The following is a 20,838-nucleotide window of genomic DNA, read 5'->3' on the forward strand; positions in this document are numbered from 1 at the left end:
ACCTTGTCACATTTGGATTTAGGAAACAGAAGCTAACAACCACATCAGTAAAGAAAACTCCAGACAACAGGTATCGATAAAAGTCGCCTGTGCGAAGAAAGCAAGAACGGATGTTTAACATACTGTTGTTATACATGTTTGTCTTTTATGACTTATTTTATGACTTCATTGTTTATGTTGCATTAGCAGCTAACAACCCTCAAAGCAGCGGTTAGGATTCGTATCAGATAACAGTGCTTACACTAACATTAACTAACCCTGAGGGTCACTAAATAAAGTGGCAAGTCCACGGTTACTCAGTATAATGAGCTTAAATACTGGGGCTCATTTTTGTCAGAAAAACGTTTCTGTTAAGCCAGCTACGTATCTACGTTTGGTTGTGATTGAACTACTTCATCAGTATCTTTTGCTGACCAGACTTGTTTAGCTGTCCCTGTCAGTGTCATACATGTGTCATCTGCTGGGGCTGATTCCGCCAAATTTGACCACGGTGGACCAACAGGAGTAATGATTAATGCACTTTTGCTATGAAATTGCACAACTAAACACATTGGAAGCATTTACTTCCCCAAGTCTCACACAAAGACTTGAACTTCAAAAATTAAATTACCTATGATATGTTCCTGTTTAGGGTCTTTGCAGATCAAGTCCCACAGCAAGAGAACTCCAGATGGGGGACAGGAAGTGATTTCTGCATAAAGAAGCACTATCAAAAGGCCATGTTTGTGCTGTGCACGACTATGCCAAGCATTTAAAAACGCAAAAATAAAAGAATTGGCTACTTTTGTCTCCTGATAGTAGTGAAATATTCAGGCAAAAAAACACACACACAAAAAAAACAAACAACAACAACAACCACAAAAAAAAAAAAAAAACAATAATAAAAAGTTTAAAAAGCTCTTAGAAAGCCTCCGTCTCCAGTGTCACACACCAATCGTGCATGGTCTGTTTCCAGAAAGCGATCTGGTATGGTTCAGTCCAGTATTGCCATGGTTTAGCTCATGAAACTCTGATTTTGCCCCCACCTGTTGTGATGGGAAATATGTCTCTTTGTAGAGAGCCAGATCATTTGGCCCAGCTCAGTAGAGCTGGTTGTTTAGCTCCCAGACGGCTCTTCATTTAGAACCAGTTTGGCTTTTGAGATGTTGATTGAATAACAACGAAGGATGGAGGAAAGGAAACTGGCACTCAAACTGGAGCTAGCTACCAGGGCTAACATAAAAGAGCCGTTTTTGTAGAACAAACTCATTTGTGAATGCCACATCATTACTTGGTTGCTCACTTCACAAGGTTTATTCAGTATATAATATATATCAACGATATATATATATCGTTTCAATTTAAAGCATGTTTGTGACAAATGAGGAATATTTCAGCTCAACTAGCCTCTTAGCTCAGTACACGACTCCTCTAGACTTGTGTCTCCCTTCATCTGACTAGATGATGCTAGATGCTAGGGGGCCTTCAAGACAGAGTGATTTGTGATATTGATCGCCTCCATGCCAGGTGGATCAGATAAACTCCATTCCCATTTGTTCCCAATGACTGTCCCCACTTCCTGCCCGCTGTTGTTATGTTGTCACTTAACGTTGCTGTCTCCTGTCTCTTCTGTTTCAAAATGCATTTCCTTAACTTCACCTTTGTTTCTTTCTTTATGTATTTTTCTGTTCATGTGCATTCCAGGTGTCATGTTTTCCCAAAGGTGGAGGTTTGGCTGGGACAGGTTCACTGAGATTGACCTCTTCACAGACCGACATGAGTCAAATAGAGAAACGCTTTCCCAGGCCATCAGAGCTGCAGCATCAGAGGAGCCAGATGCAGATGGGAGTGTACTATTTGGGAATCTGCAGGGCACAGTAGTCGGTCTCAGATATTACACTGGGGTGGTGAGGATCGGACATTGTTTCTTTATTCCTTATATGCAGTTATACAGAAGAATGTCAGATGTTTACACTTGAAATGATCTGTGTCTGACTCTCAGGTAAATCAAGGGGAAATGGTTGGTTTGGTGCGTGAGCCTCAGAATCCGTATGACCGCAATGCTGTGATGGTTGCCAACATTTATGGCAACCAGGTGGGACACATCAAGCGAGAGCTGGCAGCTGCAATGGCCCATGTCATGGACAACAATTTGGCAAAAGTGGAGGGGTGAGTACCTGCTTGTTATTTTTATTTCCTGTTGACCTGTTTAGAGTCAGGCAGGAAAAACGCATACTTCTAATAGTTTATCCCAAGAATGACTGTTTTCATTATTATTAAATCAACATTAAATCATTGCATGTTTTATTCTGCACCAGGGTGGTGCATTCAAGGACGAAAAACTCATTCACCATGCCAGTGATGCTCTCCTTCTGGGGGAAAGAAGAGAACAAAAATGCTGTGATGGAAAGCATGGCACGGCGTGGATATAAGCTGAACACTGGAGGGAGCAAAGCAACAGGTACAAACTCAAACATGCTCAGCATATTAATCTGGCTCCTTTACAGTTTTTCCATAAAGCCCATATCGTTACATCAAAACTGATCATGATCAGAAATGTCACTTTTTTCAGTCTGTTTCCATTTGACCTGTGCTTGGGGGAGACTTGAAAAACTTGAAAGGACAGTAACACTGCCCCGTGGCAGTAATGGCAAAAGACTGACTTAGACTTATAGTTGACACTATGTGCATTTAATGCAGTGGTTCCCGTTCCCATTCCCCACCTCATCTTATATCTAAAAAAGGCTGTGCTCTCCCAGGGCAAACACAAAAAATGATACATTGCTGTAAAAACACAAGTTTTAATCAATTTCATTATAACATGAGTGAAAAACTTAGCTGACTAAGTAGACTGAAATATTTGACTTTTGAAAGCATTATCCTATTAGCATTTTATCACTATTTGAATTAAATCTGCGAAGCTGATTTATACAACCTGAGAGCAGACAGACACCCCACTCCACAAGATCTTTCACATATCTCAAGGGGTGTTTGGGCCTGAGGGTGGGGACCAATGATCAGATGTGCAATAAAATATATGATACACTCATATTTTTTTTACATAAAATACTCATGCTGCATAATATTTAGTATGCCCTGGTTCAGAGCACATTTTCAACCTTTTATATGTCTACACCCCTTCGCAGTCCTCTAGCTCTGCTCATCAACTTCACCTTGTCGTCCTTAGTCCAAACTAAAAACCTGGGGTGGTTGAGCCTTTACAGCAGTAGCTCCTAAACTATGGAACTATCTATCTTTGAAATCAAAACATCCCCCCACCTTACCAACTTTTAAAAATGTGTCTTAAAAGTTATTTTTATTCTTTAGCTTTTAACTCGGCTTTAGTTGTATGATCTCTGTCCTTTTATGTCAATTTATTTTCTTAATCTCTGTGTTTTTATAGCTTTTATTTGTTTTTTGTGTTGCTATTTGTGTATTGTGTTTTTATCTTTTTTTTAATTGATTTTATGGTGTTTGTTTCTTGCTTTTATATTTTCTTCTTACTGTTTTCATTTCCACTGTGTTTATGTTTGATCTCTGTTTTTTTAAGTCACTGTGCAGCACTTTGGTAAACATTAATGTTTTAAAAATGTGCTATAGAAATTAAGTAAATTGGGTTAGATTAGGATATAGGGCTGACAAATGATTAACATCTTTAATTGTGATTAATCCCAGTTTACTTACCGATACAGACCTCCTTTTATTTTGAAAAACAATAAGAACTTTGGGTAGATTGAGGATTACGATATGGACTTCATCGCAGCAAAAGAAATTTATGGATTGAAAAGGAAACAAGGGGACAAAAAAAAAGAGGATAATTGTTTGATAACTCAAGGTGCAGACGATTTCTGACTTGGCCACTGAGCTGTCTGTGAGTTTTTTAAGTGAAATGAGACACTAAAGAGCACCGGTACATCACTGTGACTGCAGGGAGGCGATGCAGTGGCTTAACTTGAGTGCTGAAAAGGACAAAAGATGAAATTAAAACAAATTAATGTACTAATTTGGATTTGTAATAATCATGATTAATGCATTAATGCTGACAGCCACAGTGCAATATAATTCCTGGTGCAGTAGCCTGACTGCAGTCTTAAAACACATAAAATGTTATACATAAATTTTCCAGTTCTACAAGTGTCTTTTATTTATGATACGTTTTGCCAATACTTTGTATGAATTGCAGGGTGGGTGGGTTAGAGGGTTGGGCGGAGTGGGTTTGGGTCATATTTCCTTTTATCTTCTTTTAATTTATCTTTTTATAAAGCACTTACATTGTCTTGTATGAAAAATGCTATATGAATAAAGTTTGATTGATTGATTGATACAATTTGAAATGATTATAAAGTATTTTTTATTTGTTTTACTATATTCTCATATATTCTACATGTTATTGATTACAGGTGGCAATCAGAGATACTATAGTAGTCAGGCTGCTTATGCACTGGCATCGAAAAAAGGTGTGACCATTGCACTAACTCCAGAGGAGGTACTGGACTTTTATTAAGTCAATTTACAATAAATCAATCAATGCTATTTAGACTACATTTAAATGATAATAATTAAAGAAAATCTCAGTTCTATGTGTCTTTCTAACATCTGATATATTTGCATATAATTGTCTCTTATTAGCATTAATGTGTAGTTAAAATATGACACAAATAAGCAAAACAAAATCATTTACAGACGATGCTTTATCTGATTATGATATTGATAATTCATTAAGACCTTCATATTTATCAGTGTAATCAGATATTAATCATTTCTGTAATAAAATAATACCAAAATTCTAAAGTTTGGTCTCCAGAATTAGATATCAGTTGTAATTATTTGTCACATTCTCTTGTCTTTCAGCTGAAGAATGCTTTTGACAACCTGTTTGAAGGCTTGATGGAGAGTAAAGATGGAGAGAAAGAAGCAGCCAAGGTTTGCCACTGCCATGTTGCTCATTTTACATATTTCCATCCACTTCATCCTGTCCCTGAACCATATGTGGCAGCTGGATAGGCCAGTGGTTTACATCACTGACTTTGATAGGGGGTTCAAGTCCAGGTCTGGGCACAATTGGAATCTAGTGTGGACCTTTGGGCAAAGGTCCTCAACACCATGAACACCTGTCTGTGTCACAGATGTATGCTGCTGTGCATAAAAGTGTTTGCCAAATTGCAAATGGCAATTGTAGCCTTTGTATATGTTGTTGTCAGGCCTTTTTACAAGAATAGTATTAGAAGGGAGCTACACAGCTGTACAGGTTCCTGGTTCGCTTTCCGGTCAGGGCCTTTCTGTGTGGAATTTGCATGTTCTCCCCATGCATGTTTGGGTTCTTTCCAGGTACTCTGGCTTCCTCCCACCACCAAAGACATGCTCGTTAGGTTAATTGTTGACTCTAAATTGCCTGTAGGGCCTGTAGTGTGAGCATGCCTGGTTGTTTGTCTCTACATGTCCCTGTGATTGACTGGTGACCCGTCCAGGGTTTACCCCGCCTCTTACCCAATGACAGCTGGGATAGGCTCCAGCCCCCCATGACCCCCTATGGGATAAGCGGTGTAGAAAATGGATGGAGTATTAGAAGCAGTGGTGTAGTTCAGTCTCCATGTAGTATATGGACTTCTCAGTCCCTCTGATGGTGTGCTGCACTTTTGTCCTAGGATGGCTTAGGCACGGCCCACCTTAGTCTATTTATGATTGGCTAAAACTTGTGATGCATTTACAAGTTGGTTGGGTACGAATCTCAAGTCAAGGACTGGGTCAGATTTTGCGACTGTGGGATATCTGGCATTGTGAACTGAGCTCATGGCCGTACATTCTATCAGTTTTCAACCCTCATCATAATTTCTTTTAAAATCCGTACTACCTAAAGTCAAACAGTAGAAGTTGATTTTTAATGTAAAATGCAAAAGGCTTATTTTTGGTTTAATAATATAAAAGAGCAGCCTCAAACACAGGCCATTTACCCGCTTGGCTGCATGGGTCAGTAAAGTAAAGGCGGGGTTATAAATTTAGGGTATGCCCACCTCTGTGTGCACCACCACACCACTAATGGGAAGGCTTCAAAGTCTCTGCTGTTGACTGCTTTTAGTGATGCTGATTTAAAAATGAAGCTTATTCTAACATTGAGGAAAACAGCATTGGCTAAATCCACTTTCTACCTTCTCTTTGCTGCAGCTTTTAAAGAATTTGCTCTCCACCTCAGTTTTCACATTCTTGCATCCTGACATGTTAAATATCCTTATAATAATTGTATATTTCTGCTAATATGCCTCGATACCATTTCAGTGTCATCGTGCTGCTTTTTCTCTCCACAGTCTGTGGGCACTCCTCTCCTGCCTCACCAGAAGCAGGCACTGTCCTGGATGTGCGCTCGAGAAAACAAGTCTGGGCTGCCGCCTTTCTGGGAGAAGAGAGGAGAGCTTTACTACAACAGCCTGACGTGTTTCTCTGCCAAAGAAATCCCTGAGAGAGTTCGTGGAGGGATCCTGGCAGATGACATGGGACTGGTTGGTGATGTTCACAAACTTGCAAACATCCTCAAATTGTAACTCTCAGACTTTGAAGGTACAATATGTAGAATTTTGGCACTGGAATGTCCACATTAATGACCAAATTACTACTCCTATATCATATAAATTTTCTAGTTGAATACTTACAGTACGTCAGGTATTTCCAGCAAGTTTCAAAGCTGGAGAATTTCTCAGTTTTCATAGTTGTAACAAGATGTGTCTCGTCATGGTGGTCACTATGACAGAGCTGCTACAGCTGATAAAACATGTCCATCTTTATCGATGTTACATCAAAGACTGCTACTGGAAGCTGTTGTATCTATCTTCTTACTTGTGATGGAAAACAAGATTTTCAGCCATCAGCTTGGCCTGCATCTCTGATCACCTGAACCCTGCAATGTTTGGACCCATTAAATATTTTCAAGCCATGTTTAGATGCTTTGTTCAGCTCAGCTTGTCTACAGCAGACAATTTAATTTAATTGTATGAAGAAACAATAAATGAACCTGCCAGCAGATTATATTTTCTTGAAAATGCTCCCCTCTGCAGCTGTCTAAGCAAATATGAATAAAGTCTGTGTTTATGTTCTCTAGGGAAAAACTCTGACAGCCATCGCTCTCATCCTCACAAACTTTCATGGAGGAAAGCCTCTCCCTGTGGAGAAATGTGTAAGTATTGTGTGTGTAAATCTTCCAGTTTTAATAAGTATGCAGTTATCTGAGTTCAACACTTACTAAGGGTTTCTTTTTATGTCTGCAGGAGCAGTCTTCCCTGTTCAAAGCCAAAAGTAAACCACAGATGACCTCCAAACCAGAAGGTTCCCTAAACTTAAAATGGATAAATGCAGCAGATCTGAGGAAAGAGAAAGAGAGAGTGCTTTAACAGGAGGGATTGTGTGTTTGTTTCAGGAAGTGGCCGTGCAGGTGATGGAGCAGGAGTGGATGAAGCATCAGCTGGTTCTGCATGCTCAGATATGTGAGGCTGTTTTAATTGAAGTTAAGCTGTTTGTAATGTCAGCATTAATGTCAGCAGTAATGCAAAGATCTAAACTAATTGGGTCATCAGTTGTTTTATTGATTCTGCAGACCCATTTTAAAAGTTATGTCAATATCGTACTTCTTGTACATAAACCAGAAATTTCTTCTTATTCTCATAACTTGGTGTGCTTTTGTTTGTGTTTTAGTCCTCAGGTGATCTCTGTTGATTCACCAATTTCTGCAGAGAAAAAGGTTGAGTCTTTTAAAAGTAAGAATTCATTTTCATATCTATAAAGTACAAAAACATATATCCATCTGCTTATTTTAGGATTTGTTGGACCTGATATGTTTATAAGCTCATCCTTGTCTTTGAACAGGAATGTCTGCAAATTTTCCTCTCCAAAATCCACACAAATTCCCCCAAATTTCAACGAAATTACCTCAAATTTCTATAAGAATACCTACACATAATTTTAAAAATCCCATGAAAAAGTACATCAAAATGTTTTAAAATATCCCCCAAACTGTTTTTGTGAAACTTGTTCATAAAACTTAAACATTCCAAATAAAAAGAAATCATGTAAATTCCTGGAATTTTCAGAATTTCAAAGTCAATCCTCCCGAAACATTTCTTCTCAAATTCCAAGAAATGTCAAATACATTCCCCAAGATCCCATGAAATTGATGGGAAAATCCCCCAAACATCCAAACACTTTCCCTGAAATTTCCATAAAAATTGGTGTCAATTTCAAAGGACACCCCATGCTAAATTCCCATTTAGAATCACAAATTTTCAGGTACATTTCCCAAATATCCACGAAAACTAGATTTCCAAAAATACGCAAAAACATTTTCTAAATTTTCATGGAAATGTCTGAAAATCTCCAAATTCCACCAAACATCCAAACAAATTTCCCAAATTCATATGAAAATGATCCCCCTAAAATTTCCTTTAAAGTATCCAAGCAAATGCCCCCAAAAAGTACAAACTCCTTCAAATATCCATAAAAATTCTTGAAAATTTCATAACAGATTATCCAAACTTTCCATCAAATTACTCAAACTTCAGTGTGCATTCTGGATGAAAAAATACTAACAGCAGAAAGTATTCCTATGTTGTAGAAAAGACAAGATGTGAAGTCCTCATATGTACATGCAGGGTCTTAGGAGGTTAAGATACTGGGAGATACTCATGCTTTTAAGTCTTAAAGTTGCACAGGTGACACATGAATAAAGACTGATGTTGTTTTTAGGCTGTCAGCTTTGTGTCTGCCTTAAGACTTTACAACAGTTCAGACACGTAGCCCATTTTGATCTGTTGTTGCAGTCTTTTTCCAGGACCAGCAGAGTAGATTTTTTCCCTGCAAAAATGCATCTCATACCAACATGTTACTAATATTTTTAGTTTAAAAAACTCTAAAACCTATACTTTCATATGAACACTTACAAAATGTTTTTCTGTGTGTGGATGTTTAGTTGCATACATGATTTAACATATTTTTTTTAATAGTTGCAAGCAAAGGGGAAATAAAAGCCATCAAGCGAAAGTCCAGTAAAGGTATAAACCCAGTATACTTTTTTATTTGCTTGTGAAGGCATCCTAATGATCTTATATTATTTTTCTTATATTATTCAGTTTGGCAACATAACCTAATGGAATAAGACCATCAATCTGTGTTCCCAGAAGCCCCAGTATTGTTGGAGGATCTGGACTTTGCTGCAGCCCTGGGAGGCTCCGCATCAGAAACAGGCCCAAAGAAAAAGAAAACATCCAGCAAATCCAACCCTACAACAAGTGAGTTTAAACTTCAACTCAGGGTTTTCATTTTCATGAAAGACACTGAATTTAGTGGATGAAAAGTTACATGGAGTGACTCTGTAAATGCGTGTGTACCTACTATTCTAACAGGTGAGGGATCCTCAATCCCTGAAAGTGTAGAGGACTTATCAGCAAGAGCGACTCTCATCATCGCACCGCTGTCTGTGCTCAGCAACTGGCTGGTAAACCTAAAACAATGCACACACAAAACCATATACTGTCATCAACCACCATCTTTTAAATGCTGATGCGAGTTAGCTTGCTCTTGGTATAGGCAAATGAAGAGAAGGGAGGAGAAACACTGAAAAGACCCTTTCAACAGACAATAAAATGTGATAAATTAGCACGGTAGATTTTTGTAAAAGGTCATCTTTTAAAACTATATTAAATTGGTATTCAAACCTTTCCATCCCTGTGATAACCATACATCATGTTTCTTCCTTTGTGATTCTCAACTGTCTGTGCAGGACCAGTTTGAGCAGCATGTGCGCTCTAATGTGAAGCTGAACGTGTATCTGTATTACGGCTCAGAGCGCAACAGGAGCAAAAAGTTTCTGTCCTCTCAGGATGTCGTGATCACCACGTACAACATCCTCTCTTCTGACTTTGGGGTGAGTTTAGAGATCATATGTACAACAATACAGAAAAGAAATGACAACATAGGCACAAAACTTAGGTTGTAGCTGCAGATTCAGTTTTTTTTATTTTAAAAAATCCTCTTTATGGCTCAAAACACAATTCTGTCCTGAATTACACTGAGTTCTTTGTTGCACTTCTGTTTACAAAAACATTTTATACGACTTAGTATAAGCTGTATGTTTTCCTTTCAGAATAAGAGTCCCCTTCATGGTATCAACTGGCTGAGGATTGTACTGGATGAAGGACACATCATAAGAAACCCCAATGCACAGATGAGTAAAGCTGTGCTGGACCTAAAAGCTCAGCGACGCTGGATTCTTTCAGGTATTCCTCCTTTTCAGCATCAGTACATCTTTAAATACTTCAATAGAATTTGTAGTAAATGTCAAGATGAAAATTAAATATTGACATCAAAACCAGAAGGTTTTGTAAATGTGTGTGGTTATTCTCCCATCCTCCAGGTACTCCCATCCAGAACAGCGTGAAGGATCTGTGGATGCTGCTGGCCTTCCTGCGTCTGAAGCCTTTCAATGTCAGAGAATGGTGGAACAGGGTGATACAGAGACCTGTGACTCAAGGAGACAGAGCCGGTCTGCAGTGAGTGCACAAGATACATAAATTACAGGGCTGTGATGTGATAATATGGTTAAGTGGTTCCCAACTAGTCTAATGTCAAGGACCACGAGAAATCACCATCAAATTTACAAAAAAAAATCAACCACTCAAATTTACTGAACGAAAAATGTTGCTGTTTGGAAGTAAATGTATGTGTGCATTTTATTTTACACTGTTTTGCTGTATAAGTTTTGGTTGTTTTTTAATGATCCTGAGAAATTAACGCATTATCATGATTAAAAACAGCATTGTTATCACAAGAAAACAAGATAGATAAGTAAAGAAAACAGCTAACATCATTGTCACAGGAAACTGGAGTAAAATAAACTACAGTATATGTATGGAGGTTTGTTAGGGCATCTTCTACATCATAGTTTTTTTTTTTTGCAACATATTTTTTTCCTGGCACATAATTGAGACCCACTTTCAGTCCCAACCCAACAGGGGAGTCCCCTGGACTACACAGTGATATTCTCCAGGGGGTGCTTGTTTTGTGCAAATTATTGAAGGTACAGCTGGCAAAGACTGTGTGACAGGATTATGGCTGAGCAGAAATGTTCTCCAGTCCATGTTCTTCACATGGTTGCAATCTACTTGGCTTATTCATCTTTTGCGTTTTGCTCTGTCTCAGATTTCTCTTCTGCTTCTTCCTGTTTTATATCAAAGCTATGTTTGACTTATTTTTGAAGTAATGCAGTTTCAGTCGTACTTGTTATAATTTGCATAAAAAACTTACAAACAGAGCTGTCTTAATAAATCAGAAAGGCAGATAATCTGCTCTTTTAGGCAGTCTGGACAGAAGATGGTCAATGTATATTGCTTATGAAAAGTATTCACCCTCTTTACTAGATTTTATAAATCAATCATGGTCAATATAATTTGGCTTTTTTTGACAAAGTTAAAACTGATTTCAACAGTGAATGTGTCTCAAGTAATTTTACTATCAAGCCACCTGTGTCTGGAAGGTCCGGTCACTGGTTAAGCAGTGTTCCTGGCTACCATTACACCATAAAGACAAAAGAACACTCCAAGCAACTTAGAGCAAAGGTTATTGAAAAGTATAAGCCAGGAGATGGATACAGAAACATTTCCAAGGTGCTGAACATCCTCCAGAGTTCAGTTAAATCTATCAAGAAATGGAGGAATATGGCACATGTGTAAATCTGCATAGATCAGGCTGTCTTCACAAGCTGAGTGACCATGCAAGAAGGAGTTACAAGCTTCGGCAGCTGAGATGGGAGAGACTCTGCATACAACAAGTGTTACCCGGGTTCTTCACCGGTCAAATTTTTATAGGAGAGTGGCAAAGAGAAAGCCACTGTTGAAGAAAACTCAAGATTCAATCTTGGCAAGAGTTCACCAAAAGGCACATCACCACAAACACGCCATCCCCACTGTGAAGCACAGTAGTGGCCGAGGCTGTTTAGAGCTGGTATAGAGTCAGAAACTTTCCCTGGTGCTTACTCTGTATTGCATTTTGACCAAAGCACAGCTCAAACAATTTAAGACCACAAGATACTGTTTAAAGGCAATAAAGGGGTATGATATATCACCTTTAAATAAGGTATCAAGCATGAAGTGGGACTTTCCTGCCAGTACATTTGATGGATTTTTAAACCAGTTTGTTTTTATTTGGCATCTATAACACCACAGACATCAATTAGTAACAAATGATGACCTCTGATACTTCAACCAGGAATCTTCAGACTCTTGTGAAGTGCATCACCCTACGCCGGACCAAGAGCAGTGTAGTGAACGGGCGCCCCCTGGTGTCTCTGCCTGAGAAGACAGTGTGTGTGGAGCAGGTGGAGCTGAGCCAGTCTGAGAGAGAGGAGTACGAGCTGGCACGCAGGGAGGGACAGAACACCATCAGAAGGTACGAGTGCATTTATCTCACTGTTTAATCCTAGACTTTAGGTGTTACTCTTTTTTTTTTTTTTTTTTTTTTTTTAAGAATGCATATGTTTTAAGTTGTTTTTCATGCTCTTACCCTGTGTGTAAAGATATGTGGCTGAAGGGACCATCTTGAGGAACTATGCGGACGTGTTGGTGATCCTGATGAGGCTCAGACAGTACTGCTGCCATCCTGATCTCCTGGCAAAAATATCCTCAGACCTGGGTAAAGCCACTTGTCAAGCATTTGAAACCACAAATCTGGACTCTATGATCACTGATAAAGCAAATAAGCTAGTTGGAGATTTCTGGTTATGTACTTAAGTGGTTAATAGAGACTAAGATTGTCACAACTTTTAAATACTTTCCTGTACTGTGTGTTTTTGAACATTGCAAACTCCAAAACATGGAAATAACATCATTGGAGTTTTGCTAGTATTTTATCAAAGTTCAAAAATTTGGGGTTGATGTGACATGACATAAAACAGGCTTTATTTAGAAAATACTTCCAGTACTTTCAGGTGATGATGGCTGAATCTATGCTGATGTCTACAGCAAGTCTGACTGGCAGTTTGTTCCATGTCATTGTTTATATAGCTATGTGACATTACTAGTCCAATCAGATACATATCATAATTTTACATTTGAAATCAAGGACATAATGAACACCATGTGCAGTTACATTCCTGGCTTCCCAATGCAGAAACGTTTCTGTCTTATCTGTCAAATCTTGCATGCAAATCTGTCAAATATTATTTTTCTGTAGCTGCCTCAGCAACACCCGCAGAGCTGCGTGAGCGTCTGATCCAGAAGCTGCGGTTGGTGTTAGCCAGTGGCTCTGATGAGGAGTGCTCCGTATGTCTGGACTCTGTCCGTCTGCCCGTCATCACACACTGTGCCCACGTTTACTGCCGGCCCTGCATCGCCCAGGTCATCAGCACCGAGAAGGTAAATGTCATCTCTCAGCTGAGACAGATTAACAGTGTTGACTGTCAACTTTAAAGACCAGCTTTCATTTTAATGTCACTGGCAGTTTAGCTGTTTATCTTTCTTTTCCTTAACTCTGCATGTGTCTCCTGTAGGAAACGGCACGCTGTCCTCTGTGTCGAAGTGAGATCAAGACCAATGAACTGGTGGAGTTTCCACAGGAGGAACTGGAGGAGGAGAAAAGTGTAAGCTCAGAGAAGTGGAGGACAAGCTCAAAGGTAAACAGCAGTAACTGCTGATTAAACTAAAACACAGTGCAGATAACTTCTCTGTTTATGATTCTGAAAAGAAATGAAGTTGCATTGGTTTTTATCCAGATGTTCTGATGCTATGAAGCATTTATTTATTTAATGTTTGCACATAACTAGAATTTCTGAAGGTACAGCTTTCAAAAGGAAAGTGTATACGCAAGTCTGAGGTAGGGCAGTGGTTTCCAACCTGGGGCCTGGACACCCTTAGGAGGGCACCAAAGATCTCACAGGGGTTTAGGACCCTGTCTGTGCTGATGTCAAAATAAGATGTACATATGTTTTTTGAAAGTCATGATCAGAGACATAATATACAACAGCGTTTAAGGGCCAATCTGACAAAAAAATATGAAAAGAAGTCTGTCAATATTTGAGGAAAAATGTCAACATTTTTGAGGGGGAAAAAAGTCATATAATAACAAACTCAGAAATTCAGAGTTTAAAAAGTTGGAAATTTTGACAGAAACACAAAAATTTAACATTTTCTAAACTGTAAATTCACAACAGTGTCAAGTAAAAAATTTACAAGAAACCAAACTTAAAACAGTGGTTGGATTGTCCACATTGCACTTTAATTAATATTATATTATGATTAATAAAACCCAAGTTTTGTGTTATGTAAATTTACAACCTTTAAAGTAAAAACAGTCTATTTTTCTTCTTGTATTTTAACAGCATTGTTAAACTCGAGAATTTTTAAGTATTTCCTGAAGATTAACAGATCCTCTATTGTTAAAAACATGTCATAATGCTGAATAGTTTAAGCACAGATCGAACAAACCTTAGGTGGGCCTATAATTAAATCTCATTGTGTTGATCATGATAGTACAAAGGATTTTTCACTTTCCTACTGATGAGTTCTTTTCTATTTGCATTTAAGACAGTTCAGACGTGATCTGTGACAGGACGGGTTAAAACTTGTAACTGTTTCTGACAGGCTGCTCTGGGACATTCTGAAAGCCTGCCAGCTCACACCACTGCAACTGAAGGAGATGATACATTTTTTCCATTGATATGACTCTCAAGGCCTTTTCACATCAAGGATGATACAAATAAACAGCATGACAGTTTAAATAATTCTGAGCCAAATTTTGATACGTTTTGGCACATCAGGAGCCATGCGATTTTCTGAATTAATTGAGACAAAATGAGGTGTCTGCCTCTCTCTCTGCTGGTCTAAGCATAAAGTGTCACAGTGCCCTTCACTTTGCTGCTCCTTCTCTTCAGCCAAATGTATTGTAAGAATGGACAGACATTGCATTCATTCTGTAAGTTAAATATCAATAATGTAAAGGGCACACGGGAGGTTCAGTGTGAGGGGTAGCTGGCTCACCTGTTTGTGTTATGGAGTGGTAAGAAGAGTAATTTCAGGGAACTGACTGACTTTGTTGTGAAATGAACAAGTGCTTCTCAAAAAATGTCAGTATCATGAAAAAGTTAATTTTCCCTGTGATTTATTCAAGAGGTGAAACTACAAAGTAAAATATTTCAAGATTTTTTTTTTGTTTTAATCTTAAGGATTACAGCGTTCAAAATCCACTATCTCTAAATATTAGTACACCAAAAAACGCTAGTCCAAGAAAGAATTTCTAATACAGAAATGTTGACCTTCTGGTAAATTATCAGTCTTGGCTCACCTGTGCACTCAGTAACTGGTTGGAGCCTCTTTTACACAAACGCCTGCATCTATGTGATGTGGCATGGAGCCAGTCAGACTCACTGTGGGGTGTTAAGAAGCCCAGGTTGCTCAGCCCTAGCTGTGCATGTAGCACATTTATGTTCACATGGACATGCAGTGTGCTGCCTTTCTCGATCTGGGAGACATAATATCAGATTAAAAGAACTAAAGAATTAAAGAACTTAGCACTGGCTACAGACAAATGCTTACAGAAACTTGACTCTTTGCATAAATATTTACAGATATTTTGCACAACGAAATTATGTTGCTGGCGTGAAAGCTTGCATTGACCTGCTACATGTTCCAGCATAGCATGGCAGCAAATTTCACAGCATATGTACAAACAATAACATTTTGCTAGCTCAGTCTTCTTAGAGCTAACATTTCTGCTAACAACAATATTTTTCCTTAGAAAAATTTAGCTTCCACAGCCTTGAAATTCTAATGTGTTTAGGGCTGACAGCCTCAAGTCAATTGGTCGATTACTTGGTCGATGACAAAATCTAATTGGTCGAACAATCATACATGCTACTTTAATTGAAGAATCCATTTTATGCAGGGGTGAGAAGGGAAATGTCATGTGTTTTTACTTTTCAGTTATCTAGTGTTACAAAATATAATAAAAAAAATAGCTATAAATATAATTTACTTGTGCCTTTAAGGGTAATTAATTACAGGCTAAATACCCAGAAAGTCAAAACAACGTCACTAGGACCCTCCCACCGAGCAAAGCCCGTGAAGCAAGTTTATACTCCGTTTTCCGTTAATTGACAACATGTCGAAAAAGTCAGTGGTGTGGCAACATTTTGTTAAAAGGGATGATTTTGGTCCGTCCCACGACCAATCGATTAATTGATGATCTGGTACGATTTTAGTCGACCAAGTTTTTCTTTGTGTTGGTTCATAGCTGTCCTGCTTACGTGCACAGCTGATAGAGGGGCTAAGAGTGTTCATCAGGCTGAAGTTTCCATGTGAGAAGTTTATATTTTAAAAAGATCAATGCAATCATTTCCAAAACTCACTTGTTTATTGCTTAGAGGAAGATGTACATTTCCCATTTATCCAAAAACAGTTATGGGCAATTTTATAAACTCAGTTGCAGGCAACCCCATCAGACAGTCTGATTTGAGCTGTAAATTTCAGTTCACACACCTGCAACATTCCCCCTCGATGTTCTGAAATGGTCTCTGTGGTTTGAGCTGGGTTTTATACTTTTAACTTTTCTACTTCTCTAAAAATAATATGCTCAACAAAAGACACTCTAAACTGCCATTTTGTTGTTGTACTGGACCTCTTACCTATTTGTGAGCTCATCTGATCCACATGTTTGTGACTTCTTAATCTTGACACAGGGACTCAAAGCCACAGTGTGACATTTACAGACAATGAGCCTGTGTTCCTCCTCATGTTGTTCTGCCTCTTTAATCCTGTTCTGGTCTGCTCAGGTGCAAGCCCTGATGGGAAACCTGCTCAGGCTGAGGTGCGAAGACAGCAGCATAAAGTGTCTGGTCGTCTCCCAGTTTACACGCTTCCTTACGATACTGGAGACTCCGCTCAGGTAAGCAGCAACTTCCTGTAGTTGAAAAATGTAGCAAGTGCAGAAGTGCAAAAAAAAAAAAAACCTTGTCTGTCTGTGTTACTGTCGTCTCTCTTCACCAGAGAGCATGGGTTCAGCTTCGTTCGTCTGGATGGCAGCCTTAGCCAGAAGAAGAGGACTCAGGTCATCCAGGAGTTTCAGAGCTCTGCTGCTGACGGCCCCTCCATCATGCTGCTGTCACTCAAAGCCGGAGGGGTGGGGCTTAACTTGACCGCTGCGTCTCATGTTTTTCTCATGGACCCTGTAAGTACTGATGCTTCATGTGTACGGTCCATTATGACTGATTTATGCATCAGATTGTGACAGGACTTTTTAATCAAGCTCTTACAGGCAAGTGAGAAAAAAGATTTTTGTTTTCTTTCCAACATCTGAAAGGACAAATATTTGTACTTCTCATTTATTTATTTATTCATTTAGTGAAACAGGAAAGGTTTGTCAGATAAAACTTAAAGTTACATGGGATCAATTGTCTAATAAACTGTATTTTATCAAAGAAAAGTTTTAAATATAATAACCTTTACTTTGTATATGTAACTGTAAAGATAATTAAAAGCATAGAAAAAAGAGCTAGGGGATAAATTTGTATTTTTATTGTTTAAATACACAGAAGTCAAAATGCACCGCCTGTGCTTGTCATAAAAGAGACTAAAGGCATTAAAAAGCATTTTTCTACTAGATGATTTTTGTCTGTAAAAACAGTCAAAGTGTAAACATAAAAGTGTATGAATGCACTGTATATGAGTGGGATAATCTCTGACTAGCTGAAAACAATCCACCAACTCTCACACATGAAGAGGACACATGATGTGAAATTTCTCGCTGTAACCTGGATAATGTTTGAGTTTGCTGCATCTTTTGCTGACAGCTACTCTTTCTGTTCCAGGAAATCCTGCAGATAAGATCAAAACAGGAAAACAGAAGTGTTAAATGAAAATGTTTCATAATTTACTCTCCGTTTCAGGCCTGGAATCCTGCCTCAGAGGAGCAGTGTATCGACCGCTGCCACCGTCTGGGACAGAACAGGAAAGTGGTCATAACCAAGGTCAGTAAAGCTTACCTTCAAATCTATTACTGATTACAGATTTGCCATATCAGGGGCAATATTAGTCATTTCATACTGTAAAGACTGAAAACAAAGCATTGTCGTGGAAAAACATATGTATACGAGGTATTTGAATGCCAGGCAGTGAAAGTACATTGGTACAATCTAGCAGGCCTGGATGGTGTTTTGGTGGTAATGTTTGGTAGTGAACTTTGGATTGCAGAGCTAGTAACATGTAGGGGGGTGAAATTCATTTTGACCTCCAAATTTTTATCAGTTTACCCTGAAGTCAAAGTGTAAATTTGTGTTTGGGCATTTTTGAAATTCAGTGCTCTGGAGATTTAAGATAACAGAAACCTTGAACCTCTAAATTGTATTTCATTTATCTTTGAGTCGGAGTGGAAATTAGTGCAGACTTTGAAGAGAATCCCTCAAAGTGTTCAGAGGAATGGCCCAAACAGATGGGTGAATATCTTGAAAATCTAATAGCATTAGTAATTCTGCTCTTATCTCAGTATTTAATTCAGTTTGTTTGTAATGCTGCAGTTCATCGTGAAAGACTCGGTGGAGGAAAGGATGGTGAAGATCCAGAGACAGAAGCAGGACCTGGTGGAGAAGGCTTTCGGCTCCTCAAACACTGATAGAAAAACATCTCGCATTAATGATATAAAAGCTCTGATGGAGCTGTAAATGTTTACCTGTGGCTACTGTGCAACACCATGCAAAGCATTCAAACTCTTTACAGTCTTCATTTTGTGGGTCTAATAGTTCATATCTTACGGTCTGCAGGGACATTTTAGACCTGTTTTTATTGTTTAATCAGCATATCGACTGGAAAAATCATTTGAAGTTAAACTGAAAGATTTATCTTTTACTTAAAGCTCCTGTAATGAAACATACCATTAGCATAAATCAACTGTTCTTACTTGTTTGTTTTTAATGTCTGTAACTTTAATTGCATGCTACAAAAACTGCAATTAGTTCTTTAACTGTTTGAAAAAGCTGATTTTTTTTTTTTTGTAGAAAACACTTCTTATACATGTGCAGGACAAATGCAGTTAAGAGGTGAAAGATACCGCTTTGTCCACAGGGGGCGCCAAAATTGACACAAACCCTCTAATGCTCGCAGGAGCTTTAAATCCAGAATATCTGAATTCAAAACCAAGAGGCTTTCAATCAAAACAACAACAAAAAATAAGAGCAGAGGCATGCAGCTCTGCCCACCTCTGCTACTCACCTTTTGTTTTGAATTGATGACTGTTCAGTAATGAACATCACATAGTGGTGGGTGGTAAACCAGTATCAGTACCATCACTGGTGGAATTCCTGCCATGGTATGGATTTTTGCAACACTTTCATCACCAGTTTGAATGCTTGTGTTGTGCTGTGGTGGACACACGAGGCATAAATAATGCCGCCATCAGTATAAATCCAGTCATCAACACGTTTCGCTCTGACACTAAAGAGCAGCCAGGTAACAAGCCAAACATCACCCGTTTGGATTTATGTGAAGCACGGTAGTGAGGTAAAAGGTGTGTTCTCTCCTCCCAAGTTTGATGTCTGTAATAACAGCAACAGGAAGCAAGTGTTCGCTTTGTACAGCGTCTCTGTCAGCCTGTTTCAGGCTTTGACACAAATAATTCAAATACACTTTAACTATAGGTTCAGTTATAAAGAAAATGAACACAGAGAGACTTATGAAAACCTTTTTCTGTGATCTAAAGCTCAGACATGACTTTAATATGCTATCACAGGTTTGTTTAGGGGAAGAAGAAGTTTGTAACCCCTGAACATACATTTAAATGCATCATCTCTTTTAACTTTGTAATACCATGATATAATATCATTGCCACAAATGGCAAAAAAACATGATATGGTATACAGGCCATATCGCCCATGTCTAATTTCACATGATGTGGAAGAAAGGCCATTAAAGTGCCCTTCTTGTATTATACTGCAAACAAACCCAAGATGCTTTGCAAAGAAATTCATCAATGAAACCAAAAAAGGGGGTAAGTACACCTCATGGAGTGCATAAGTGGGCCACAGAGGTGGGTGGAGCTGAGCAGCTTGTCTGGTATCTACTTGACTTGGAAATGTCTGGTGGGGCCACAACTTAACATGCATTATGAGGATGGAGTTTCACATTATGTGGGTTAACTTAACCAAATTAACTTGCAGCCTATGGCTAAGAATAATCTTGGTCCATCACATGTGAGCTTTACATAACATGAATGAGATACAGCAGCAGTTACAGCTTCCTTATGTAGCAGACTTTTACATAACATTCAGCATTTTCATGGCAGACAAACATTTCCTGTTATAACTACAAAAATAAAGGATTTCTCCCACTTTGAACATGGTAAACTGACATTTTGATGTGATGTAAGTATTTAACTCATAAATGTAGATAAAATATTGTCATTTCCTTGTACCTTTAATAAATGTTCAGTTCATTTCAGGATGTACCACTTGACGTGCTCATCTTTGTTGGGTTTTAATGTGTTAAAGGTGTTTTTCCTGATTTATTTGATCATAAATACACCAAATACAGGAGTTGAAAGTGGCAGAATTTAATTTCTTTTAATTTCTTGAATGAAGACAATCATGGGTGTTGATGTTCTGCAGCATCTCTGGAAATACAGATTATTTGCCAAGTGCTGTTCATCAGATGAAAGAATTTTCATCACAGCTTTTCCAAACATTGTTTTATTTTGGATGTTAACATTATTTTACTTTTCACACAGAAACAAAATTATTGCACAAAAGCCAAAAACTACCACAGTCTAAATTATTATGGCCCTACAGCGTTTTTCTGGGTTATATGCCTCTTCCTTCTTTCTCCAAACATCGGCAGCATCTCCATG

General features: G+C 38.4%; 1 protein-coding gene across 2 annotated transcripts; it reads left to right on the forward strand.

Moving 5' to 3' along the window:
* Nucleotide 1: 1 nt before the first annotated feature.
* On the forward strand, nt 2-20,437 carry hltf (helicase-like transcription factor). Of its 2 annotated transcripts, none has more exons than XR_005993311.1 (25): nt 2-70; nt 1,684-1,886; nt 1,982-2,148; nt 2,298-2,440; nt 4,380-4,465; nt 4,831-4,902; nt 6,282-6,473; nt 7,070-7,144; nt 7,236-7,293; nt 7,385-7,451; nt 7,660-7,721; nt 8,964-9,011; nt 9,138-9,248; nt 9,363-9,454; nt 9,740-9,883; nt 10,103-10,235; nt 10,373-10,508; nt 12,223-12,402; nt 12,530-12,645; nt 13,186-13,367; nt 13,502-13,624; nt 16,778-16,890; nt 16,992-17,172; nt 17,891-18,436; nt 18,518-18,656. XR_005993311.1 is itself a non-coding variant. In XM_041812913.1 (25 exons), the coding sequence occupies exons 2-25, from the start codon at nt 1,689-1,691 to the stop codon at nt 18,659-18,661; spliced, it is 2,904 nt and encodes a 967-aa protein (XP_041668847.1). In that variant the 5' UTR covers nt 2-70; nt 1,684-1,688; the 3' UTR covers nt 18,662-20,437. The 2 variants fall into 2 exon arrangements, 1 of the variants encoding a protein (XP_041668847.1); XM_041812913.1 differs by having other exon boundaries at nt 17,891-17,971; nt 18,518-20,437.
* Nucleotides 20,438-20,838: the final 401 nt, after the last annotated feature.

Source organism: Cheilinus undulatus, linkage group 18 (assembly GCF_018320785.1).
Source record: "Cheilinus undulatus linkage group 18, ASM1832078v1, whole genome shotgun sequence".
NCBI lineage: Eukaryota > Metazoa > Chordata > Actinopteri > Labriformes > Labridae > Cheilinus > Cheilinus undulatus.

Bases quoted from the DNA above. Each gene is read 5' to 3' on its own strand.
- hltf (XM_041812913.1), top strand. From the start codon at position 1,689: ATGTTTTCCCAAAGGTGGAGGTTTGGCTGGGACAGGTTCACTGAGATT. The intron at 9,012-9,137 runs GTATAAACCCAG...CTGTGTTCCCAG, and splicing joins CAAGCGAAAGTCCAGTAAAG to AAGCCCCAGTATTGTTGGAG. The intron at 13,625-16,777 runs GTAAACAGCAGT...TGGTCTGCTCAG, and splicing joins AGTGGAGGACAAGCTCAAAG to GTGCAAGCCCTGATGGGAAA.